The following is a 22,748-nucleotide window of genomic DNA, read 5'->3' as shown; positions in this document are numbered from 1 at the left end:
TTACCAAAGATCAAATTCTTTGTTATTGAGTTGCTTTGTTGGTTGGTTTTCATTTCATTTCTTTTCCTTTTTATTTCTTTTGAATGAAAAGATACAAAAGCTGAAGCAAAAGCTTCACCAGTTTCTCTTTCACAATAATTATGTGGACAAAATTTCTAACATACAGGCACAAAAGTGAACTGGCAAAAGTGGCCCTCCCAGCCCCAGGCAATGCCTGTATGAAAAAGTTAACAATTATAGGTCAATAAATAACTTGCCCATTATGCGCACATTGGGGATTCTGAGTGGTTAAATCTTTGACAATCTTGATTGGGCAATTATATCGATCTCCACAAGATCAAAAAGAATGCAATATAACATAACCAACTCATCATAGCAGTTTATAAGCTTGTAACGGCAGCAGCTTATAAAAGGCAAGTAAACTCACAAGAGCAATATTAAGAACATGGAAGCTAGATAATTTGGAGCCAAAAATAACTTTCGAAAACATGTTGCCAGGAAATAGCATTCATAATGACAACTCAGCTCCTGACAGCAGAAATGCCATTCGAGCACCCTTGAAAACTCAGAAATTTAAGTGCAATATTAATGACCTGATATCCAACAACATAAACCCAGCTCATTGTGTGTCCTACGCTGAATGATTTCAGTCACCATTAAAATCTCATACGCATGAATTGGGTCCCAAGAAGAGCGAAGGTAAAATTGCTCAAGATTAATCGGTGTCACATTTTTTTCCGACAAAGCAAGTTGATGTTCGATGTTATGGATCCATAATAACATTATATGGTCAGTTTATAGCATGTTATGAGTACATCCTTCCAAATATACACAACTTAAAAAAGAACAATCCAGCGTATCTTACCCATTTTAGTAACAAACCATAAATGGTTCAATAGTTGAAATAAAAACCCCATTTATCATGTTATAATGAGATTAAGCTTAGCGCATTAATTAAATATCTCAGTACAATCAAAACAGAGCTTAAGTTCTGAGTTACTGCTGCCACGATCCAAGCATTAATATCACAAAACAAAAATCAAACTGAAAATGGAAAGTTTTCTGCACTGCAACAAGCCAATAATGCATCACTCCGAAACCAATCTTCAATCTTTACTCAGCTCATGGTAACATAAGCATATACAAGATTACTAAAACAGGAAAATAAATATAAAAACTTAAGGCCAGAGACATAGTCATAATAAACAGAAAATTTCCTTTTCGAGTAAACATCATCGAAGGACAAGATTGATTCATTTCATTGATTGAAAGTTGATCATCATCCATCATAATTCCCCCATTATAAATCCATAACCCGGATTAACTAACTTTTACCCTTCCTCCCCTAAGAATCAAATCCATAATTAATCCCATCATATCAAACAAGAATATTCAGCAAAAATACCAAAATCCCAAATTTTTCTCCAAAAAAAGAAGCATAAAAAACTAAGAACTAAGAGGGCGAGGAGGCGGCAAAATTTGCCGGAGATTCTGATTCACCTGATTCTGCCCTGCTCTCAATATAAACGGATGCTGCAACAACTGCGCAGCCGGCCACCTGCTATGCGGGTCTTTCTGCAAACAACGCGAAATAAAATCCCTAAACTCCCTCGATGCCATTTCAGGTGCCTCCGGTGGCTGGGCGAAACATATTGCAAACATCAAACTCGCCCAATCCCCTTGCCTCCCCACCGCAAACGGAAACCTCCCTAGATAAAACTCCAATATACTCACCCCTAAGCTCCATATATCCCCTGCATATCCATCGTATTTCCCATGATTCAAATCGGTGTTAATCCTCTCAGGACTCATATAAGCTATGGTCCCTACGGCTGAATTGCAGGGATCCATCGTCTGTGCTAAGATCCTACTAACCCCAAAATCCGCAATTTTCACATTTTTGCTAGAATTTATTAACAAATTTGAGGGCTTAATATCACGGTGTACGATTTTTCGTTTGTGTAAATACGCTAATCCACTTAATACTTGTCTAGCTAAATCAGATAATATGTGCTCCTGTCTTATGTGGGCCCCTTCTAGGGATCCACCGTCCATGTACTCTAACAGGACCTCTATCTCGCCGTTACGGTCGTACATGTCGTGACACTTAACGACGTTAGGGTGATTAACGTCGCGGAGGATCTCGATTTCACGGCAGATCTGAGATCTGACGGAGTCCTCGTGGTTACCGTATATTACCTTGAGCGCGAACACGCGCGACGTCGGCGGGTGGACGACTCTCCAGACCGTGCCGCCGCTGCCGCTGCCGATTCGGTTTCCTTTCTGGAGCTCAGCCGGGTTGATGAGCTGGTGCCGGTTCTGGTGGTTGTTCTGAGTTTGGTTTTGCTGCTGCTGGTGAGGGTGGTGGTTCTGGTGGCTCGTCGACTGACCGGAGGAAGAGGACGAGTTTGACGTCGGCGGTAACGGAAGGGGGACGGCCAAGGATGGGTCCCGCTGCGGGATTGGCAGCGTGAGGTCCGGTCTCCGGCGTTGACCTCTGCGATTGGCCAATGATGACGACGGAGAGGAGGACGAGGAAGAGGACGAGGAGGATAAGCCGCTCGGCGGCGGCGGTAGAACAGGTCTCATCGATGATTACGCCGGCTAGTCTCGGTGTAAAACGGAGTTGAAGGTGAATTTGTTTTAAATTTTTTTTTTTAATGAAAGAAAGGTTGAATTTTTTTCACGCAAGAAATGATCATTGGATTGGAAGATGTAATGAGATTTTCGGTGGTTTGATTTTGTTGTTAAGAATCCATACCAAGGCTTTTGTTTGTTTCGAAGGAAAAATGGAGAGAGAAAGTTCTCGAAAGAGAAGAAAAAGGCCAAGAAAGGGGCCGAGAAAATAGAGTTTTTGCCTGGGGAAATAACTTTTGGTTCCCTTTATTTTTGGTACAATAACATATATTAAGTCACATTGTGCATTATTTGTATTTGCATCCATACTAAGGGTGCCAACCGGCAAGGCAATATATATATATATATATATATTATATTTAAACGAATCTGAATGAGATTCGATTGGTTTATTTATTCTATTGAATAGATTAAACTAATTAAAATCAATATTTATTTATTGCACTAATTATATTTGAATATGTTAAATTTTACTTTATTTTGTTTATGATTATTAGAGATTTGATTTGTAAATTCGTTTTGTCACTCTTAAATTAAATTTTGTTAAGACATTCTTTATTTTTAATTGGCGAATCCATTAATAAAGTGATTAAGTGCTTGTTTAGTATACATTATCTAATAGCCATAAGTGTTTATTTAATCTTATAAGTTTTTATTATAATTTTTTTAATGTTAAAAAGTTTTTTAAAATATTAAAATATTTACAATGAGTAATGATATAGCCACAAACTCTTATACAAATTTATTTTATACAAACTAATGTGGCATTAATTTATTAGTTGAATTAAACATCTCTTGCCCCACATAATTTATTTCTATTATTTTATATTGTCATTCAATCAATGAATTAATACCATATCAGTTTGTACAAGATAAGTTTGTCTAAAATTTGTGACTGTATCATCACTCATTTACAATATACTCTACTTATTTAACAATCTCATTTTATTCTTTTCATAATATAACTTTAAAAACTTATCTATTAAAATAATTTAATAAATTTTTAATAAAAAAATCTTATTGACAATCAAACAACTAAAGTTTTTTAGATGAAATTTTATTTGTAAAAGTTCTACTGTCAAAAATTCTAATTAAATAAATTTTACTTGAAAAACTATACTAAACGGAGCCTAAAATTCTTTTAAGAACTTATCCATAAAATCCTACATTTGATGTTAACAAAAGTCCATAATTTGAGTCTTACAATTTCCTAAACAACGTAGAGAATAACGTTAAATACTTAGGGATTACATCAAAACAATGAAAAGTTATTTGGCTTCATGTGATTTTCTTAAAAACTAGGTACCAATTTTTTTGCATGATTTGATTTTTTTTTTTTTTTAAAGGAAGGAATTATTATTATTTTTTAAAAATGTTTTGGTAATAATGTAACGTTAGATTGATTGAGATTTCTGAAGTTGCAAAAGAGAGAGGGAATCAAGATTTTAAAGAGAAAATATTTTCACGCGCTCTACGTTTGCTGTGACGCACGTGCCAATGAAGATAGGGGCAGGGGCGCGTATGATTGTAATTATTGCTGAGTGCGTGCTGGGATTGTGTCCCGTTTGAGCATATCTGGTGGAAATTTAAGACAGTGCTTGGGGCATTGTACCTTTTTTTAATATTTTTTAAGGGGTTTGCTTTAAAATTCAATTTATTTATTATTATTATTTTAATTGACTTCACTGAAATCAAAACGCAGAAAAATTACTAAAATTTACCTACTAAATGAATTTCCATTTAATAATATATTATGACTTTCGTTTTTTAAAAAAGAAAAAGAAAAAGAAAATTCAATTATCTTTTTTTTTCCTTTAAAATTCTCAACAAAAACATAAATTAGTTATCATTAATTAGCTAAAAAATCCCATGTTTTGTAAAATGCTGACATTTGTAATTAGATTTTTTATTTATCTAAACATTATAATATGTTCAAATTTTGTTATAAATTTTAATCCTGATGATTAACATCATTTAAATTAATTACTAGAATAAATAAATAAATAGATATATGTAAATATCCGATAATTTGGGATATTAAAGAGGATGCAACAAACACTTTGCAAACCAGCAAAGGTGGGAATTGGATTTTATATAAATTTAGAAAATTTTATTATTTTTAAAGTGATCCAATAAGAAATCAAAAAAGTCAATAAAATTAATATAAAAAAATAGTTATGCGATCAGTGCATCAACTATAAAATATTATAATTATGTTACATCAATTTATTCGAATCGTATCATTTATCATGTACAATTGGCATAAGTTATATTTAATGTAACCATCTCATAATTTTTTTTTCAATTTTTTTCGTTAATTGTATTATGATGAAAATTTTATTGTTATAAGACGCATCACTCATCCAAAAAATTTGGGATGTGATTAGAATATCCTATTAGAATTTATTAACTTTTGTTTATTTACACTGAAGATGTCTAGATTATGGATTTACAGATTTTGTATAGAATTACTAAATTCTTTTTCTTTTTTTTTTTTTGGTAAAATCATGTGAGATGTACATAAATAGAGTAAAGCTAACGACACTTAAAAAAAAAAATTATAAAAACTAATGTCATGTAAAAATATTAATCATATCGTTTAATTATAAATAATAGACATATAAGCGTACATTGTCATAAGTAATAAAAGTGATACATGTTACTCATAGTCTTTATACACGTAACATACAAAAGAAATTGACCGAATTGCTAAGATTGTCAACGATTTTTTAACAACTTTTCAAATTATTCAGTTGCATATATATATGTATATATGAAAAAACAACTTGGAATACAACATGATCGTAGATATTTTAATTTTGTAAGAAAAAGAAATTTTATTATTATATTTTTAAATATATTTTTGTCATTCAAGGCTTCAACTTATAGTGCTGCAGGAATCTATACTCAAATTGCACAGCAACCCCAGAGCTGGAGGAACCCAGGTCTCACAAGAGGAAGAGATTATTAGACATATATACTACATTGTGAATTTACCAAAAAGCCCCCCACATCATTCTCATTCTAAATCTAAGACTCTCAACTTGCCTCGGATGATTCAGAAATTAGTAAGAACGTGGGGAAAATAGAAAAGGTGTACAAGTTTAAGAATTTCCAGCTTCGTGAATTTTGATGCTGATGTTGTATACGCATTACTCCTTCGCGCAAATTTCAGAATTTGTGAGTAGTTTCCGCAACACTGCCGGCCATGACCTTTCTGCATATTCGCATCTGCCGATATTTTGCTTTGTGGAAGGGTATCGACAGATAATAGCTGGCAGTGGATCCTGATCAATCATCTGTATCAAATGTCACACAAGTAGACAACCAATTAACAAGTTGAATCTCGTATTTTATTTTAATTGGCAAATTATATTGCATCTTTGATTCAGTGTGTAATGTTCTTTTTTTTTTTCAACAACTCACCATTTGAAAGATCGACATGGACGTAAAAGCTTGCTGCAACGATGAGATAGCCTAGAATAAGCATTAATCCTTTGAAATAGTTTGACGTCCCTTCCTGCAACAAGTAAGGCAGTGACAGAGAAGTCATTCGTAATTAAAAAATTTGTGCGATGTAGCAATTAAACAATAATAAAATTGCAAGTAACAAGAAGATTATTGATTGGAGTTGGGGATTAAAACTAGACAGAGCGAGAAACCTGCAACATAAATGCCACCACTAGCACAGCGATAAAGAGCGAAGCAGTCTCAAAGAGTTGAAAATTCAAGTCCATCGGCTGTCCCATGAACCATCCAACGACTACACAGAAGGGAATCTACAATTATAAAGCACTTAAATCATTAGACTATACAATTAAAGGAAAAGCAATCACCTGCAGCGATTTTAAGTACTTGTCTATAAACAGGTTCCACAAAGTTTAGTTAATCACAACTTAAGGTCATTTCTCTATCAGGAAATTGCTATTGAAGGTTGATAATGCTGCTATGATCTCGCTGAAACTCAATAACTGTCGTAAGATCTTACCACAAACATTGATATCTGTGTAGATGATCCAATTGCAACTCCAATTGTGATGTCCTAGAGGAAAATTGAGTCCAATCAATCATTCATAAACAATTAGCAAATTAAGCCATGTAAAATGCACTCACAAGCTTATCCTTCATGGCAAACATGATTGCACTTCCATGCTCAGTAGCATTTCCCACAATTGGAAGAAGAATGACACTGATAAAGGAGACCGGCATGTTCCAAGAGTCGGATGCTCCCTGAAAGGAAACCAAGACCACAATTATACATGTGACTTTTAAGACCTCTTAGAGACGTACCCATAAAACATCTGAAGAAAAGCAAAGAGGGACTAAGAAGAAGAAAAAGAAGGAGGCATATGTCTCACTTAAATGATTAGATAAAATCTAAAGAGCACCCCTGAAGGGACAAAGAACTAGTCTATCAACGTTTCCCTGGAATTGACTTAAATGGCTAGCTTGTACAGAATTTGAATGAAAATGCTGCTTGTCCGGCATTAGTCTTCTAGAATTCAATTGAACTACTCTCTTCAGCTCACAAACAGGGTGCAAATAAAGATTGCACTTTTACTTTCTTTCCTAAAGTCCGTATCCACCTCAAGAAATTATATCTATTCCTATATCTCAATCCTACACTTGTAGATATGAAACCCTGTAAATAATTAGGGAAAATGGTTGGTTGGATTGATTGTTCAAAAGAAACTTCAACCAGCAATGCAAAAACCTCCTAAGTGAACCAGTTGTAAAGGAATGCCAGGATGAAAACACAGCAGGAACTTTTGGAACAAAAACAACTCAGATCCGCACAGAAATCCCAAACAGAATTAATTACAAAAGGTTTTTCGCCATGAAACCATTGCAACCTCCTAATTATAGTGAATCCACCAGAAAGATAGTTCTCATTCTTTGTAAATTTCTTGCTGAAGGAAGGAATTCTTTGGACTAACAAATTAAGATGCCACACCAAATTTGCTGTCGAGGAAGTGAAGTTTTTTTGAGAAGTGTGATTTATGAAGCCATGAAATTGAGAAGATTTCAGGATAAAAGAGGGGATCAAATAGGAAGAGTGAAGCCACAGGAGAAGAATAACATAACACATGAAATAAAAACCCTCAGTCCTAACCTAATGCCCAAATACAGTAAGGTTCAGAATGTAACATGGATGAACTTTCACCTGAATTTTCTGTACTAAAGGAAACATTAATTGAGGTAAAAATTTGCATAACGCATACTGCAAACAGATATTACAGTAGACATTACCTGGATAGCATCTACAAGATATCCAGACAATAGAGAGACCCAAATAGTCAAAATAGCAAGCCAGGCAATTGCTTCCCATTGTGTAAGTTCAGGAGCCTCTTCTTCATCAGAATCTCCACCATCACCTCTCTCCTGCAACCATTGCAAAGGATTGCTAATTTAAGATATATCTTAGGCCTAAAATGTTATAATAAAGTGACAAGACATCAAAAACAGATCCAAGTGTAAAAAATCAATAGCAATAACAGGACAGTTAATATAAATGATGAATTACAACAAAATGCGATGATAAAATCCAAGGACACTATTCTTGTCATAGGCAATGGGAGATAAATTCATAATAGCTGATTAACCATTCGATTCAAAAGTTTAAGCTTTTACGTAAGGGCCCAAGAATCGATATTCATGCTCTTACATGCTCCTAACGAAGAAAGACGTGTGGATCAAACACAGCTAAACAAACAAACACAACAGCAACTTACTATAATTCAATTGATATAGTCATGGATTTGAATGCAAGATCTCTTCATCAAATTGGCTTTAATGTCACATGACGTTAAAACTTGAGCCAAAAGCTTAAGCTCACAAGTAAGGGCTAAACAGTAGTACTTAGAGCTAACAAAGATTATGAACTATTGCTGGTTTCTTAACAGCACAGCAGCCATGACAGTATATGATACCCTCCATAAATTCTGATGAGAAACAACACTGCATAGTACAATAAAGAGATTTTATTTCAAGGAGGAGATCAAACAACATATTAAATAGTTTGTACTCCTCTTTTCAGCAACATGACATCACGCCTTCTCGGTGAAATCAGAATCTTGAAGAAAAGCATTTAAACTTAAAAACTAGCTTACAATCATGATCCAAGGGGACAAATGGGAAATGAAAAAGCCAAAAGGCTATCAAATGGATGCTCAATTCAACAATCATGCTTGATCCACGAAATGCTCAAGGAGGAAAAGAACTAACCTCGTCAAAAGGATTATATAGATTAACTTGACTTTTTAGTTGAAAGAAAAGGTAGCTAGCATATGCAATTAGCATCACGCAGCTGCTAAATCTTGAAAGTGCAAGCTCTGACTTGCCAAAATGGACTTCAGTGCGTGTGAAATGAAGCACAGCTGGAAACATTATCCCCATTACAGCCATCAAAAGCAATCCAGAGTTCACCACAGCAGATGCCTATTGAGAAGGTAGTTCCATTACAATGAAAATTATACTACATCAGGTTGAAAGAAGTGAAGATGAGGTCACTTCTTACCTTATTGAAGACCTGAACCTTCTTATGGTGAATGATTCCCCCAATGAAGAAGGAGCATCCAAGCACTAACAGCATATTCGACAAGATGGATCCCAACAGTGATTGCTGAACGACCCTTATCATCCCGTTATTCAACGCATATATCGATATTATCATTTCTGTTGCATTGCCAAATGTGGCATTCAGAAGTCCCCCAACTGCAGATGCCAAAAAAGATGTTGTCCAGAAAATCAAGATAAAAGCAACTAGGTAATATGAGGAGGTTCAAAATCGTCCTACTATGGAATATGCTCGAGCACCTAGCATATGCAATTCCTTCTGCCTTCATACACCACTTAACCAAAATAGTAAAGATTATAATTATTACCTGTTGGCCCAGTGTAAAAGGCAAGCTGTCTGCACCACAATTGTAAGAAAATCAGTATTAGGATTATTCAGAGCCAAAGAGTAGAGAAATAAAATATAATGATGACAGATTTGATAGACAAGCCAATGCTTACTCAGTCGCAAAACCCAAACGCTCTGCCAAAGGTGTAATGCCCAATAAGCTGAAGAAAAAGACCCATTCCTAAAATATAGTAACTATCAAACAATTACAAAAATGAAATCATAGTTAACTAGTGAGGCATGGGATTTGAAGATATTTGATGTTCAAATGTCCATAGAATTTTTAAAAGCTCATCTAATAGCCATCAATAATATCAGAAAATCAACAAAACTCTTCAGAAAAGATAAATAAAAATATGTTATTATTTATTATTTCTTCTACTTATTTCTGCATCTCACTCATGAAATTTTCAATTTAAGAAAATCCATTAACAGATATAATCAAAAGTTGTGCTGTGCTTACATGCTTTTCAGTAACATAATGCAGCAATATCACTAATGGACCGAAAGGTAACAACACATTGATCTTTGATTTAAATATAACAGTGTGGATACTACTTAGAGGTCCCATTCGTATTTGCTTAAAAACCCTTGAGTTGGCCATATCTGCATGTGGATAGGCATGAGTTGTCTCAGAATCAAAAGCATGCACTTTCCTCATAACTGGTGTTGAGCTGAAAGGGATTTCCTCGTCAGAGTCAAGGTCAATCTTCTGCTCTATAGGCCCCATCTGCATGCATAAATGTTTCACCAGTCAAAGTATAGCTCCAATGGCAAGAGAAATCAATATGGAAGATATTGACATACTGACATACAGTTATTCGCATTTCACCAAGCATCCTACATTCACAAGATTATAATGCCAGCACCAGTTTATACAAATGCTGAAATTGGCTGAACATGCACGAGCATGATCAACACAAGCAAATGTATACTCCGCTATATATAAAATCAGAACAGCCCCCATGCATATCATTACATTAAAGCAATTCCAGTTCATCATATCAACAAAAATAAGCATTACGAAGCATATATGAAAGGCAGTAGACATTAAGTAGCCACTCGGTTTCCTTTATTCCCTCCAACTTTTTTAGTCAAAAAATATTTCTACCATCAAGAAATAACTGAAAGTTAAACTGCTAGAGAGTTTATAAAGCAAAATCCAACAACCGATCCAAATCTAATATTTATGGTGCGTTTACTTCCCGGATTGGGGAATCAGAATTATTGACGGCGTTTACTAAGCAAAATGGAGGTAGAAATTGGAATCGGAATTGTGGGGTCCACCCGAATTTGAAAATGGGGAATGGGAGGTTGATTCTTAGGATCAATCTCCCATTTCCAAGATTGACCATTTTGCCTCCCCACAAAATAAAAAATACCCATTTTGTCCTCAGTTAAAAAATATTATAATTAATTAATATATTATTATAATTAATCAATTAGTATATTATATTAATTAATATATTATTATAATTAATCAATATAATTATTCTAATTATTAATATATTTTGAATTTTTTATCATTATTATTAATGATAAAAAAATTTCCGATTAATTAATATATTAATATATTATTAACAATAATTATTAATAATAATAATTTTTGAATAAATAATCACAATAATTAAAATACAAAATAATAATTATGATAAAGTTCATTAAGTACTTTTTATTCATTTGTTACAAACTTACAATCTAATTCATTCCAATTCCAATTTCAAGACAAAGTAAACATATTAATGGCAATCTAACTCATTCCAATTCGATTTCAATTCCTACAGTTTAAGTAAACAACTTATTCTAATTTTTATCCCGAATCTCATTTTAACCCATTTCCATTCCGGTCCATTTCGAACCTGCAGTGCTTTATTTTTTGGTTTTAACTTTCCCATATTTAAAAAAGAAAATGAACACAAGGGCAATGCCATAAAAAAAAGGGATATTATCATTTTACCACTAAAGTTATTCTGACATATCATGTCAGTTCCACGGTTTGGAGAACATAGCATTTTAGCACCAAACGTTTGCACTGTTATCAATTTACCACCATTCCATTAGAAAAACGTTAATGTTTAACAGAAAATGAGTTAAAAGTCGATTTTACCACCAAGAGAATAAAAGATAATTTTACCTTTTGAAAAGAAAGAAATAATGAACAAAAATAAGATTTAGAAAACAACTAAAAATTGTAATTAATAAAAAATAATGAATAATATGTAGAATTACGATAAACGGCAAAGAACAATTAATAAAAATTTATGTTTCAAAATTAATATTATAACCTATGAAATTCAAGTATTAATCACAACTAAAAATAATAACAATTTATAATAACAATAACAATTAATAAGATTTAGAAAACAATTGAAATTTCTAATTAATAAAAATAATGAAGAATATGCAAAATTATGACAAATAACAAAAATAATAATAATAAATTCTGCTTCAAAATTAATATTATAATCTATGAAATTCAAGTATTAATCACAACTAAAAACAATAACAATTTAATTAAAGGAAAAAATTAATGAGAGAGAGGGGCCAATTTTAGGGTTATCAATATCTTAATTCTCTAATTATTTCCCTTGATTTTTTTTTTACTTTGTTTTATTGTTTATTTTACACTTGCAATAGAGTTTTTTGGCTTCAATAGGAAATATCTTTGATGCCCTTATGATATCAGCAAAACATCAGCAAATTTTTAACTTTTTTAACGGAATGGTGGTAAATTGATAACAGTGCAAACGTTTGATGCTAAAATACTATGTTCGCCAAACCGTGGTACTAATATAATATGCCAGAATAACTTTAGTGGTAAAATGATAATATCAAAAAAAAAAGACACGGAACTTTCAAGAATTACAAAAGCAAAAATATATGGCCAAACAATGACCTAAAATAACATCTCATATCAGTTTTCCTTCAGCAAAATCAGCTATAAGCAAAAATATATGGCCAAACAATGAACTTAAATAACATCTCATATCAGTTTTCCTTCAGCAAAATCAGCTATAACCACCAAAGCAAAAATATATCACAAAAATGAGCTGAAGAATACAAACCCAGATGGGCAAATGATGAATAGAACACGTGGGCACTGCCACTAAAATTAGAAAAAAAAAATTCAAGAATTATCAAATCAAAAATATATTGCCGAAAAAAAAAAGCTAAAATAACATCTCATATCACTTTTCCTTAAACAAAATCAGCTATAACCACCAAAGCAAATATATATTACAAAAAATGAGCTGAAGAATACTAACCCAGATGGGCAACTGACGAATCGAACACAAGGGCAATGCCATAAAAGGGGGGGGGGGGGGAAGGAAAAAAGAACTTTCAAGAATTATCAAAGCAAAAATATATTGCCAAAAAATGAGCTAAAATAACATCTCATATCAGTTTTCCTTCAGCAAAATCAGCTATAAGCACCAAAGCAAAACTATATCACAAAGAATGAGCTAAAGAATACAAACCCAGATAGGCAAATGATGAATATAATTCAATCCACAAAAGCAACAAGTGAGGATTCAAGCCACCGACAACAGAGGGAGAAGAAGGATGAGTTACCGGTGACGGGATGATATATGATCTGAAGATTAGTAGTAAAATGTAGTATCACTATCAGCTGATCTCTGGGGGGCCCGCCAACTCCAGTTTCAGCATATGACGCGGAGTGAACGAGCGACGTGGGTCCCACTAAATTTGTTTTGCTTCATACAAGAAGTTTCTGCGAATGTTCCTGAGCGATTTAGAAGAAGATTCTTTCAAGTAGCAGCGCCTTCTCCATCAAACTCAATTTCCTTTTTTCTTTTCCCTCCCTAAATCTCTTAACTAATAAGTGCTTCTTGCACTCGTGCATTTTTCCTCCAGGAATTAATAAAATAAAATAATATGTAATTTGCTTTTCTGTAAAGATTAGATGATACATTAGATCAAATGTTTAAAGTTTAATATCATCCTGTGATTTTGATTAACGTGAGTTGATTTGTTTATATTTTTTTATTGGAGAAAATCCGTGGTGAGAGATCTTAAATATGGGAATTTATATAATAAATAGGGAAAAAGATATTCAACCCCCAACGTTTAGTAAAATGGATAAAAAACTCCTCAACGTTTAAAAAAGGACTTATAACTTCATTTCTGTTAACAAACACCGTTTGTTTTAACAGTAAATTTATTTTTTATTTTTAATTACTATTATACCCTTATAATAAATATAAATTAATATATTGATTTGAGACATGTCACAATTAATAATTTTTTTAAAACTAAAAATTGAGATACAATTACATTTTTGCCCAAATTATTGGCTATAAATTATACATTTCTAATGATCAAACATTTCATATGTGATTATTATTAATAAAACGAAATTTGATTAAACCCTTTTTCTTTGAGGAATCAAAACCATTACGCTAGATTGACTTGACGACAACACTTATAGTGAGAGATAAAGTTCAACCTGTTCTTTGGAAGAAGTTTTGGTTAGTATCCATGTTCATCGTACTGCAGTTGCTAATTTTCTTTTTTATCTTTTTGTAATTTTTTATTATAAAAATAAATATAAATGATTTCATTATCATGAAAAGAATCTATGTTCAAACATTGAACCAGAATTATACAACTTTTTTTTGGGCTTCTTGGTGTATAAGTTTTGGATTTTTGGGGTTTTGGGTATGTAGGTGGCTGGGTTGTTTCTTGTTTGTCCTGGTACTTCGTTTTGGTGCTGAAAATTAATGATTTTTTTATTAGTTTATTTTGGTTTGAGATGAGTGCTAGTGAATTAGTTAATATTTATTGTACATATGATTAAGGAATCCAGAGTTTTTTTTTTTTAAAACCATACTTTATTGATTTGGTCAAAACTTAAAAGAACGATTCCAACCCACACTAGCTAGATGACAGTTGTTAATTGTGATATATCTCAAATTAATATATTAATTTATTTATTATAAGGGTATAATAGTAATTAAAAATTAAAAATAAATTTATTGTTAAAACAAACGGTATTTATTAACGGAAATGGGATCATAAGTCCTTTCTAAAATGTTGAGAAATTTTTTATCTATTTTCTTAAACGTTGGGGGGTTGAATGTCTTTTTCCTAATAAATAATGTCTCTTAGTGCAAGTGCTGTGCGTGGCCACAGAATTTTGAAAAAGTTGTTAGCCAGTACCCACACCGCTAGTTTGTTCGTTAATTTGGATGGTTAATTACAACTCATAAGGCATATTATCATTTTTACTACCTCATATTTCTTGATATATCATTTTATTACAAAAATATTTTGACAATTACTTTTTTTTTCCATGTAGTGTTTTAATTTTTATTATTTCATCATCAAACAGCTAAAGTTAACAAAAATTATAATAAAATTATATTTTACCTCCAAGCTGTCTAAGCATAATTTAACCCTCTAAATTGAAAAAAATAAAAAAAAATTAATTATATACAAAGAAATAATACTTTATCAATTTATTATTTGATGTATCTAAAATAATTAATTGATAAAATGATAAATATTATAACTTGCGAAATTCTTAAAATATTGAATATACTGAAATTCCTAAAATAATCCTATGACATAAGTAATTTATTGATGAAGTTAACAATTTGGTGGTAAAATGATAAAAACTGAAATATTAAGTAAGAAAAAACTATTGTTAGAAATCTTTGTTGATAAAATGATATGTCAGAAAATATTAAGTGGTAAAATAATAACATTTCTAATTATAATTGACTATTGAATGTAAATATCTCATCTAATGTCATTGAAAAATACAAATAACTTGGGAACTATTTTCATGAGATTCGAGCATTTATGTTTTTTTTTTTAACAAGAGAAGATTTTGTTAATCGTAAGATGATTACTTATGATTTTCATCATATAATTTTGATTAATCGTGAGCTGATTTGTTTTAGCAATTGAAAATGAAAACAGTTAATGTAAAACCCACAGTTCACTCCTACAATATTTCAGTCCACAATCACTCGTCAATGAACAAAACGGCATGAGTAGAGGCATTAGAAGACCTACATATGCACAATTTTCTGTAGAAAACACAACAATCCAGTCCTTAGAGACTAAAGAGTACTTAGGCCGCAGGTGCCGCCAGACCTCCAGTTTGCTCGACCCTCTCTCTTATAATTGCCCGGAGAGCGTACACCTCGAAAATTAATTCAAGGGTAGCAAAGTCACGGCGTTGATAGCGATAGAAAAAAGAGTTCACTTCATCCAACATGTGGACCGGCACAAACATCCTGTGCTGTTCTGTGAGTATAAAGGTGTGCTCTGTGAGATCATTTTTCCTAACTCGCCATATCCCTCCCGCCATGAGGTATTTGAAGTCCCGAAGGTTCCACGAGCGGAAGCTAACAATTCTGACCCACTGATCAGCGGCTGCGGTTGTGACCGCCTCTTCTCCTCTTTCTTCTAGTTGAATTGAAATGTGACAAGCACAGGCGCCACACTGAAAGAACAAAGAAAATGAGTAAATAAAACGGTTTTTATGTCACGTTTAGTATTATGACAATAGCAAAAGAAACCATTCTCACGTTTGAATTGAAATCCCTGTTTCTTGACCAGTTCATAGGTTGGTGTATCCCATATCCACACCGTAAACAACTTGATTACATGCAAAAGAAACTAACAAAAACATTGAAATCACATCAAAAAAGGGTAGAATACAACTTACCTCTAAAGGATAGTAAAAGAAACTGTTAATGGGTGGATCATCTGGAAAAAGAGAAGCACATCAACGTAGAACAGCGTTTATGCTGATGTCAAATAGTCTTCCCTTATCTGCCTGATCGTTCAAGAACATCCTCGGATGCTCCAACCTATATTCTTTTTGAGGAGGCTGAAACCTCTCCCAAATCCTGTAGTTCGGAGATCTGTCTCTTTTCTTTCCTGTGATTCCATTAGAACCAGGATTCAAACCACTCTCAGTTCCTCCATTTGAAGACACACCACTTGTACACCATATAACTCCAATAGATGGAATAAAGTAGTTTACAGCTCCACAGATATTGGCAATTAGAGTGAAAAACATTGGGGGAGCTGACGAAGTAAAATCTGAACCATCTAAGTCAGCTGATGACGATGGAAATTCAACATAGGAAGCTGAGCCAGAGGGTGTTTTTATTGTTGATGAAATGTTTCCGCATTTTGATGTCTGTAGATTTTGGCGACAGTTAAAGAATTTGCAGTGGAGTACTGCAATGCCACTTCCACCTGAAACAACAAATAAAGGAGAAAAACATTATATTACTCACAGTAGACATTTCAACAGCAAGGAGGCTGGCAATAACCACAATCACATGGCAAAACTAGTTATTATCATAAAATTGATCCATAACAAGGTTGGAAATCTAAGAAATCCCTGAACAAATTTACATGAATATTTATGAAATCCAATACTCGGATCAGGGTATCACAAGCACAAACTGATTGGTAGAGTGATGTGAACCTCACAAAGATAAAATCGCCAATCAAGAATCAACTGATACATTTTAAGCAGAAAAGTCATAATACTGGAAGTAAGATCAAGAGGCAAAATTTTGATCCTTCAACGAGAGGAACTCCTCTCTACTTGGCAACAAAACTTTTGTTCATTATATGCAAGAGGCCCCTTCTGTTATCTGGGCTCTAGGCTGAGTGGTTCTCGAAATGCTTACTGGAAGGCAAGCTTGGGTTGTGACTCAAATGAGAAGGAAAATAAGACACCTCTACTAGGCTGAAGTATAGTATTAGGCTCAGTTTTGCAGAAATCTTATCAAATTATGAGCCAAAGAGGTCAGAAATAAACTATCATTCAATCATTTCTAATGCAGAAATTGCCAAAAAAATGCAGCAGTAAATGCAATACAAACCCAAATTAGAAATTTATTTTTTCATGAAAGACCTATATAAAAGAGAGTAATAAATTATGAAATATATACCTATCAGAGTCACAAATTCTCTTGAATCAACCCACATGATGCAGAAGTTACATGATGCAGAAGTTGCAAGAATTTCAGAGAGACTCGAATTTTGTTATATCTGCAAAAGCAAGCCTACTGTCCCTTCTTCCAGTATCCAGTGGATAGAATTGACCTCCAGCCTAAATTCAAGGAATAATGATTATCTTTACGTATTATATAAAGATAATAGACAAAGCCTGATTTGAAAAAATTCAGTGGTCGTAGTTACATGAGAGAGGAATTTACCAGAACAACACCTTCTCTGGCGGCCAAAGCAAGAACCTTCGCACAGGAAACCAGACCAGGGGATATTTCTTTGCGCTCCTCCTTGATTTTGTACATCGAAGCCCTTGAGAGATTCATTGGGAGGGGAGTTTCAGATTGAAATAAAAAGAACCCGAATAATAAAACAATTGTTAAAATCAGATCAAATTGTGACAAAATCAAATAACCTTAGCACAGAAAGACAGCAGAATAAACAAGCTTGTTTGGAGATGCATAACAGTGGATGAGATTAAGTAATTAATAGAAACAGAATCCAATTAGCAAAGAGATAATAAATTATGTTAAAAAGAACTACAAAATTCAACAAAACAAAGAAGAAATATCTAAGAACCGGGCCGAAGTGGAGAAGGATCACAATGAGTACCACCTCGTATTCTGTTTCTTATGATCCGACGTAGGTGGTACTCATTGTGATGAAGTTTAAGACTTTCTTGGAATCGGCGTTTCGGTTATTGAAAGAGATCACGATGCATAGAAGGAACACGAGGAAGCTTACTCTTCGCGTCATCGCTAGTTCGAAGATTGCCATGAGCATTTTCTTTTGTTCTTGGCGGTGGTTTTGGATTCTGTTAATGGAGCTCTGGGTGTGAAGAGTAGCAGAGACAGTATTTGTAAAAGAAGGCCCGACGGATAGTGTGGAAGATCAAAATGGCGGGAAAACGATGTTGTTAATTGACCGGAATGCCCTTAATAACTGAAAGTTTGTTACGGCTGTTTTGAGGGGCGTGTGAGTGAGAGTGGTGGTTTTACGAGAATGCGCTAGAGCGCTGGAGTTTGTTTTTTATTTAACCAATGTGTCGCTGTTTTTAATCATGATTCTCATGAAAGATCAACGGTTGATATCCCATCGATGTTACGAGGACTGTATTTTCCCTCAATTTAATATGCATATCATTGTTAATATATATATGAAAAATACTTTAATGGTTAAAAATAATAATAGTAATGCCAAACTTTGAAGTCAATTTAAGTTGTTTCAATTCCAGCGCAGTCAAAGTATCCTCAAGACAAAAAATTTCAAATGACAATTTGTTAGTGAATTTCAAATTCCGCCCAAGATCTTTTAAACAAAAATATCAAATAAATAAAAAATAAAAAATAGATAGAGAATAAAATCAAGGAAAATTATCATTTGTATACCCTTAGTTTACTTCATTATCAAAAATACTACAACACTTTGAGGGTGTATCAATCGTCTACCTTAAGTTGACAAAATGTATCAGCTGACCACCAAACCGTTAGTTGCCGTTTAAGTATGATGACGTCAGAATGGTAATTTGGTCTTTTCATATGATACAAGTGATAATTTAAGGGTATACAAGTGATAAAAAGAGAGTTTAAGGGTATACAAGTGATAATTTTCAAGAGTAAAATCGTCAATTCACTGTAACTCCGTTAACTTTCAAACGGTAACTAATGGTTTGATGGTCGGCTGATACATTTTGTCAACTAAGGATAGACGATTGATACACTCTTAAAGTGTTGTAGTATTTTTGATAACAGAGCAAATATAGGGTATAAGAATGATAATTTCTCTAAAATCAATCACACAACACAATAGTTTACGTGAAAAATCATATACCAGAGAAAAATCACGACCACTAAAGACGACGAGAGAAATTGTATCCCTCCTTAGATAAATTGAATTCCAAAAAGGAAATTATTTATTCGTTAAATAAGAATACTACTAAAGAAGAATGAATATATAATAGAAAATCCTTATCGCGGAGGAAGAAAAGAAACACATTTCTTAACACAATTATCTAATTGTGAGAAAGAGAAAGAAACAAAGTTCAAAACACATGACAATAAATATGGCCAGCAACATAAACCAACACAAAGGTTTGTCCAGTTGTTCCTTGTATAATCATATCAAAGGCAGAGATGGGTAAACAAAAACAATAAAAATAACAACACTCAAATCAATATATCTCTTCAAAGTGTGAGACTCCAGATTCTGCAAGGCTATCGATCTTCTCCGAAATATTTTCCCCCTCATAAAAAACAAACCTTTCAACTTTGCTGATACGATGAATTTCATGAGTATTCATATTCATCTTGAAGTATGTACTGTTAACATCAATCTCAACTTCCTTTATGCAATGCTCCCAACATGAGATCGGAAGGGATTTGCAGCACTCCGCAATCTTTCCTTCATAAACAGGCTGCTGGTTATATGTGAACTGAAACAAACACCAGAAATTGACAAAAGTAAATCAAATCGTAAATCTCAGGAACAATAATAAGAGCAGATGTCATGGCCACTATTTTATTTTTATATCTAGAATCTTAAATGTTCAATGCTGAACCAATATAACTGGTTTTCTATTTTTTTTTTTAATCACAATGTTAATTCCACCTAGCCAAACAAACAATAGTCAAGCATGTGATAATCAATAGACTCAGCAGAATTTGTGTTGACTTTACTTTCATAGACAATCAATCACTGATCAACTAATTCTTTAGGAAAGCACAATAGATTGCCTTTCAGGAAAAAATAAAATAAAAATAAAAAGAATAGATTGATTAGAAGAAATATTTCAATGTAGCATTCTGAATTTGTTAAAGTGCAGGAAAGCTATAAAGCTATACGGTTTAATAAAATTTAAGATCTTAAACCAGATCAATACTCATAGATTGATTTCTCAAAAGAACCCTTTTCTTTATGTATCACTTTGAACTATTCATTGTTTAAATATTTACCATATATTGAATAAAGTTCGAATTTGCTTAACAAGGAAATCGTTAAAATTGTTTCAAATTAATAAAACAAACAAGCAAATCTACCTGAAAATAAAACTTCTTTTTGTCTTCATAATCTACGCATACTGTTTCTGCATGTGGCGAAATCCAGAGCAAGAAATCCATAACTTTTGCAATTGCAAAATTGAAGGGGTGTGATAAACTCACTGTAAAGTTCAAATGCTTGGCACCAGACAGTGGGTGAGGTCAAATTAGCCTCAATTCTCCAGGAACATCCACACTCTTCAAAAAAAAAAAAATTAATAAATCAAAAGTTGGAACTTAAGAATGTAAGAATACCATAACGTGAGAACAAGAACCAAGGTGATAGAACAAATGTACCTCACAGTCCCTGCTTCGCAAATTCAAAACTTTGGAATACTTATGGAACCTTGCAAGTAGTTCAGTATAATTTACATACCATTGAGAGTCAACATCATGAGAAGAGAAACAAAGTTCAGTTACTGACAGAGTCAGAGCACCTGAGGACAAGGATACTACATCGCCATCATACTTAAAAATTCTTAAATTAGGAGTGTAAATCTCGACTTCAACCAACCTTTCACACATACAAATGCACAACGTCTTAAGAGGGGTACTTGAAATCTTAATTCTTTCTATATTTTGACAACAACGTATAAATAAGTGCTCAAGCAGGGGAAGCCTTGAAATTTGGTTGCACAGCCACTCATCGGTAAAGGAGCAATTCCATAAAACTAAGCGTTTCAGATTCTTGCAAGAGGTTATACTGACCTCACATTTTAACAGAGTAGCGATGGCTATTGAACTGGCATTCGGTGCTTTAATGTCCAGACTTTTAAAACCCTGACAACAATCAAATTCCAGATCCTCGATCAAAGGGCACTGAGCAACAAGATTGTTAAGTACTTGTTCATCTGCGTACACGTTGGACAGGCTCAATTTCCTTAAAGACAAATTCAGGTCATTCCCAAGCGGCAGCGACTCCAGCTTGTAGCCCTGTAACTTCAACACATTTACCGATTTTGAACACAAAACCATTTGAGGCAGACTGTACCACCTATCCAACGGGTGCATATGTTCGAGTTCCAGCTCTTTGACGTTGTTTGCAATTGCGTAGCGAATGCATTGGTTTGCCAAATTTAAGGCGTCATGGCTGCGGAACGTCAACTTCCTATAGCCACCTTATTTCTGTGGCGCAATTGCACAAGTTTTTCCCAATAAGTGCGGGAATTCCCAATTGTTTCCCACTTGTTTGGTCTTGATTTGATCTCATCGATTTCCAAAACTGGGAATGTACGCCATGCCTGTAGCCAAGCTTTAGACAATACACTAATCTGTACAAGTCGGTTGAAGGGAAGGAATGACATAATGAGTTGCAAAATCGGTTCTGGTAATGCAGATATCCTGTCCACATCATCAATTCTTCTTCTTTCCTTCTTGCGATCACACATTCCATTCTCCATTATATTATATATATCACAGCTTCATCTGGAAAGACATTAATAAGGGGCTGAGTAATTAAGCTAATTAACCACAATCGGTATACATAAAAACAGAATCAAAAAGGGGGAAAAAAAAGTCTCACTACAAACTTCATCCTGACAAACAAAATTTATCTGAAGAATTTGTGATTAGCAAGTATACCCATCAAGGAAGAACCAGAAATCTCTTATCAAAGTTTGAGAAATCCATGAAAAAATGTCTAAAGCTGCGTAGCAGTGGATCCAAATATTGAATAACAACAACACAAAGTCTTTTTATTTGAGGAGGCGGAGGTTAGATCAGACATCAGAGAGTCACTGCGTCAGGAGCCGGGAGCCCCATCCAAACTAACAAAATTAATTTGAATACCCTCGAAACACAATTTTACAAAGTGACATGTATACCCCTCTACTAGAAGAATCGAACGAAGTTACCAAACAAATAAATAAAAATGAAAAGAGTGGCACCTTTTGTTTTAGGGTTTAGCTTTTGACGTTAGGATTGGCAATGGACGGGTCGAGTTGAGAAATGTCGATCTTAAAATTTTGTTTGGAATGGTGAATTAGGATAATAAAATAATTTCATGATCCTTTCTTGATTGGAATCTCAAATTGTCTCGGATGACATGAGTTTTACGTCATATACTGCAAATTTTCTTATCAAACACTTATATAGGATATATTATATGATTAAAATGGACATGTCATATATATATTGTTAATTAAAATGATTTGTCATACACATTGACA

The 22,748-nt window shown here is 33.4% G+C and overlaps 3 protein-coding genes across 5 annotated transcripts; all 3 read right to left on the bottom strand.

The window, feature by feature from the left end:
• Positions 1–1,081: 1,081 nt before the first annotated feature.
• On the bottom strand, positions 1,082–2,859 carry LOC102624972 (mitogen-activated protein kinase kinase 5). The gene has a single exon (XM_006494755.4). The coding sequence runs from the start codon at positions 2,587–2,589 to the stop codon at positions 1,447–1,449; it is 1,143 nt and encodes a 380-aa protein (XP_006494818.2). The 5' UTR covers positions 2,590–2,859; the 3' UTR covers positions 1,082–1,446.
• Positions 2,860–5,448: 2,589 nt separating this feature from the next.
• LOC102624296 (vacuolar cation/proton exchanger 3-like) lies at positions 5,449–13,502 on the bottom strand. Of its 3 annotated transcripts, none has more exons than XM_006494753.4 (12): positions 13,115–13,502; positions 10,005–10,271; positions 9,655–9,722; positions 9,522–9,550; positions 9,155–9,351; positions 8,863–9,075; positions 7,888–8,019; positions 6,751–6,867; positions 6,626–6,679; positions 6,300–6,416; positions 6,064–6,157; positions 5,449–5,936 (listed from the first exon to the last, which is right to left on the bottom strand). In XM_006494753.4, exons 2-12 carry the CDS (start codon positions 10,269–10,271, stop codon positions 5,929–5,931), a joined length of 1,296 nt encoding a protein of 431 aa, XP_006494816.2. In that variant the 5' UTR covers positions 13,115–13,502; the 3' UTR covers positions 5,449–5,928. The 3 variants fall into 3 exon arrangements, with proteins under 3 accessions (XP_006494816.2, XP_006494815.2, XP_052287551.1); XM_006494752.3 differs by having other exon boundaries at positions 13,021–13,501; XM_052431591.1 differs by lacking the exon at positions 13,115–13,502 and adding an exon at positions 12,607–12,628.
• Positions 13,503–19,509: 6,007 nt separating this feature from the next.
• LOC102623720 (uncharacterized) lies at positions 19,510–22,504 on the bottom strand. Its single transcript, XM_052444162.1, has 4 exons — positions 22,162–22,504; positions 20,878–22,005; positions 20,581–20,778; positions 19,510–19,976 (listed from the first exon to the last, which is right to left on the bottom strand). Exons 2-3 carry the CDS (start codon positions 21,589–21,591, stop codon positions 20,743–20,745), a joined length of 750 nt encoding a protein of 249 aa, XP_052300122.1. The 5' UTR covers positions 21,592–22,005; positions 22,162–22,504; the 3' UTR covers positions 19,510–19,976; positions 20,581–20,742.
• Between the last annotated feature and the right edge of the window lie 244 nt (positions 22,505–22,748).

The sequence above is a fragment of the Citrus sinensis genome, chromosome 7 (genome assembly GCF_022201045.2).
Source record: "Citrus sinensis cultivar Valencia sweet orange chromosome 7, DVS_A1.0, whole genome shotgun sequence".
NCBI lineage: Eukaryota > Viridiplantae > Streptophyta > Magnoliopsida > Sapindales > Rutaceae > Citrus > Citrus sinensis.
This window is presented reverse-complemented; position numbering and strand designations above follow the sequence as displayed.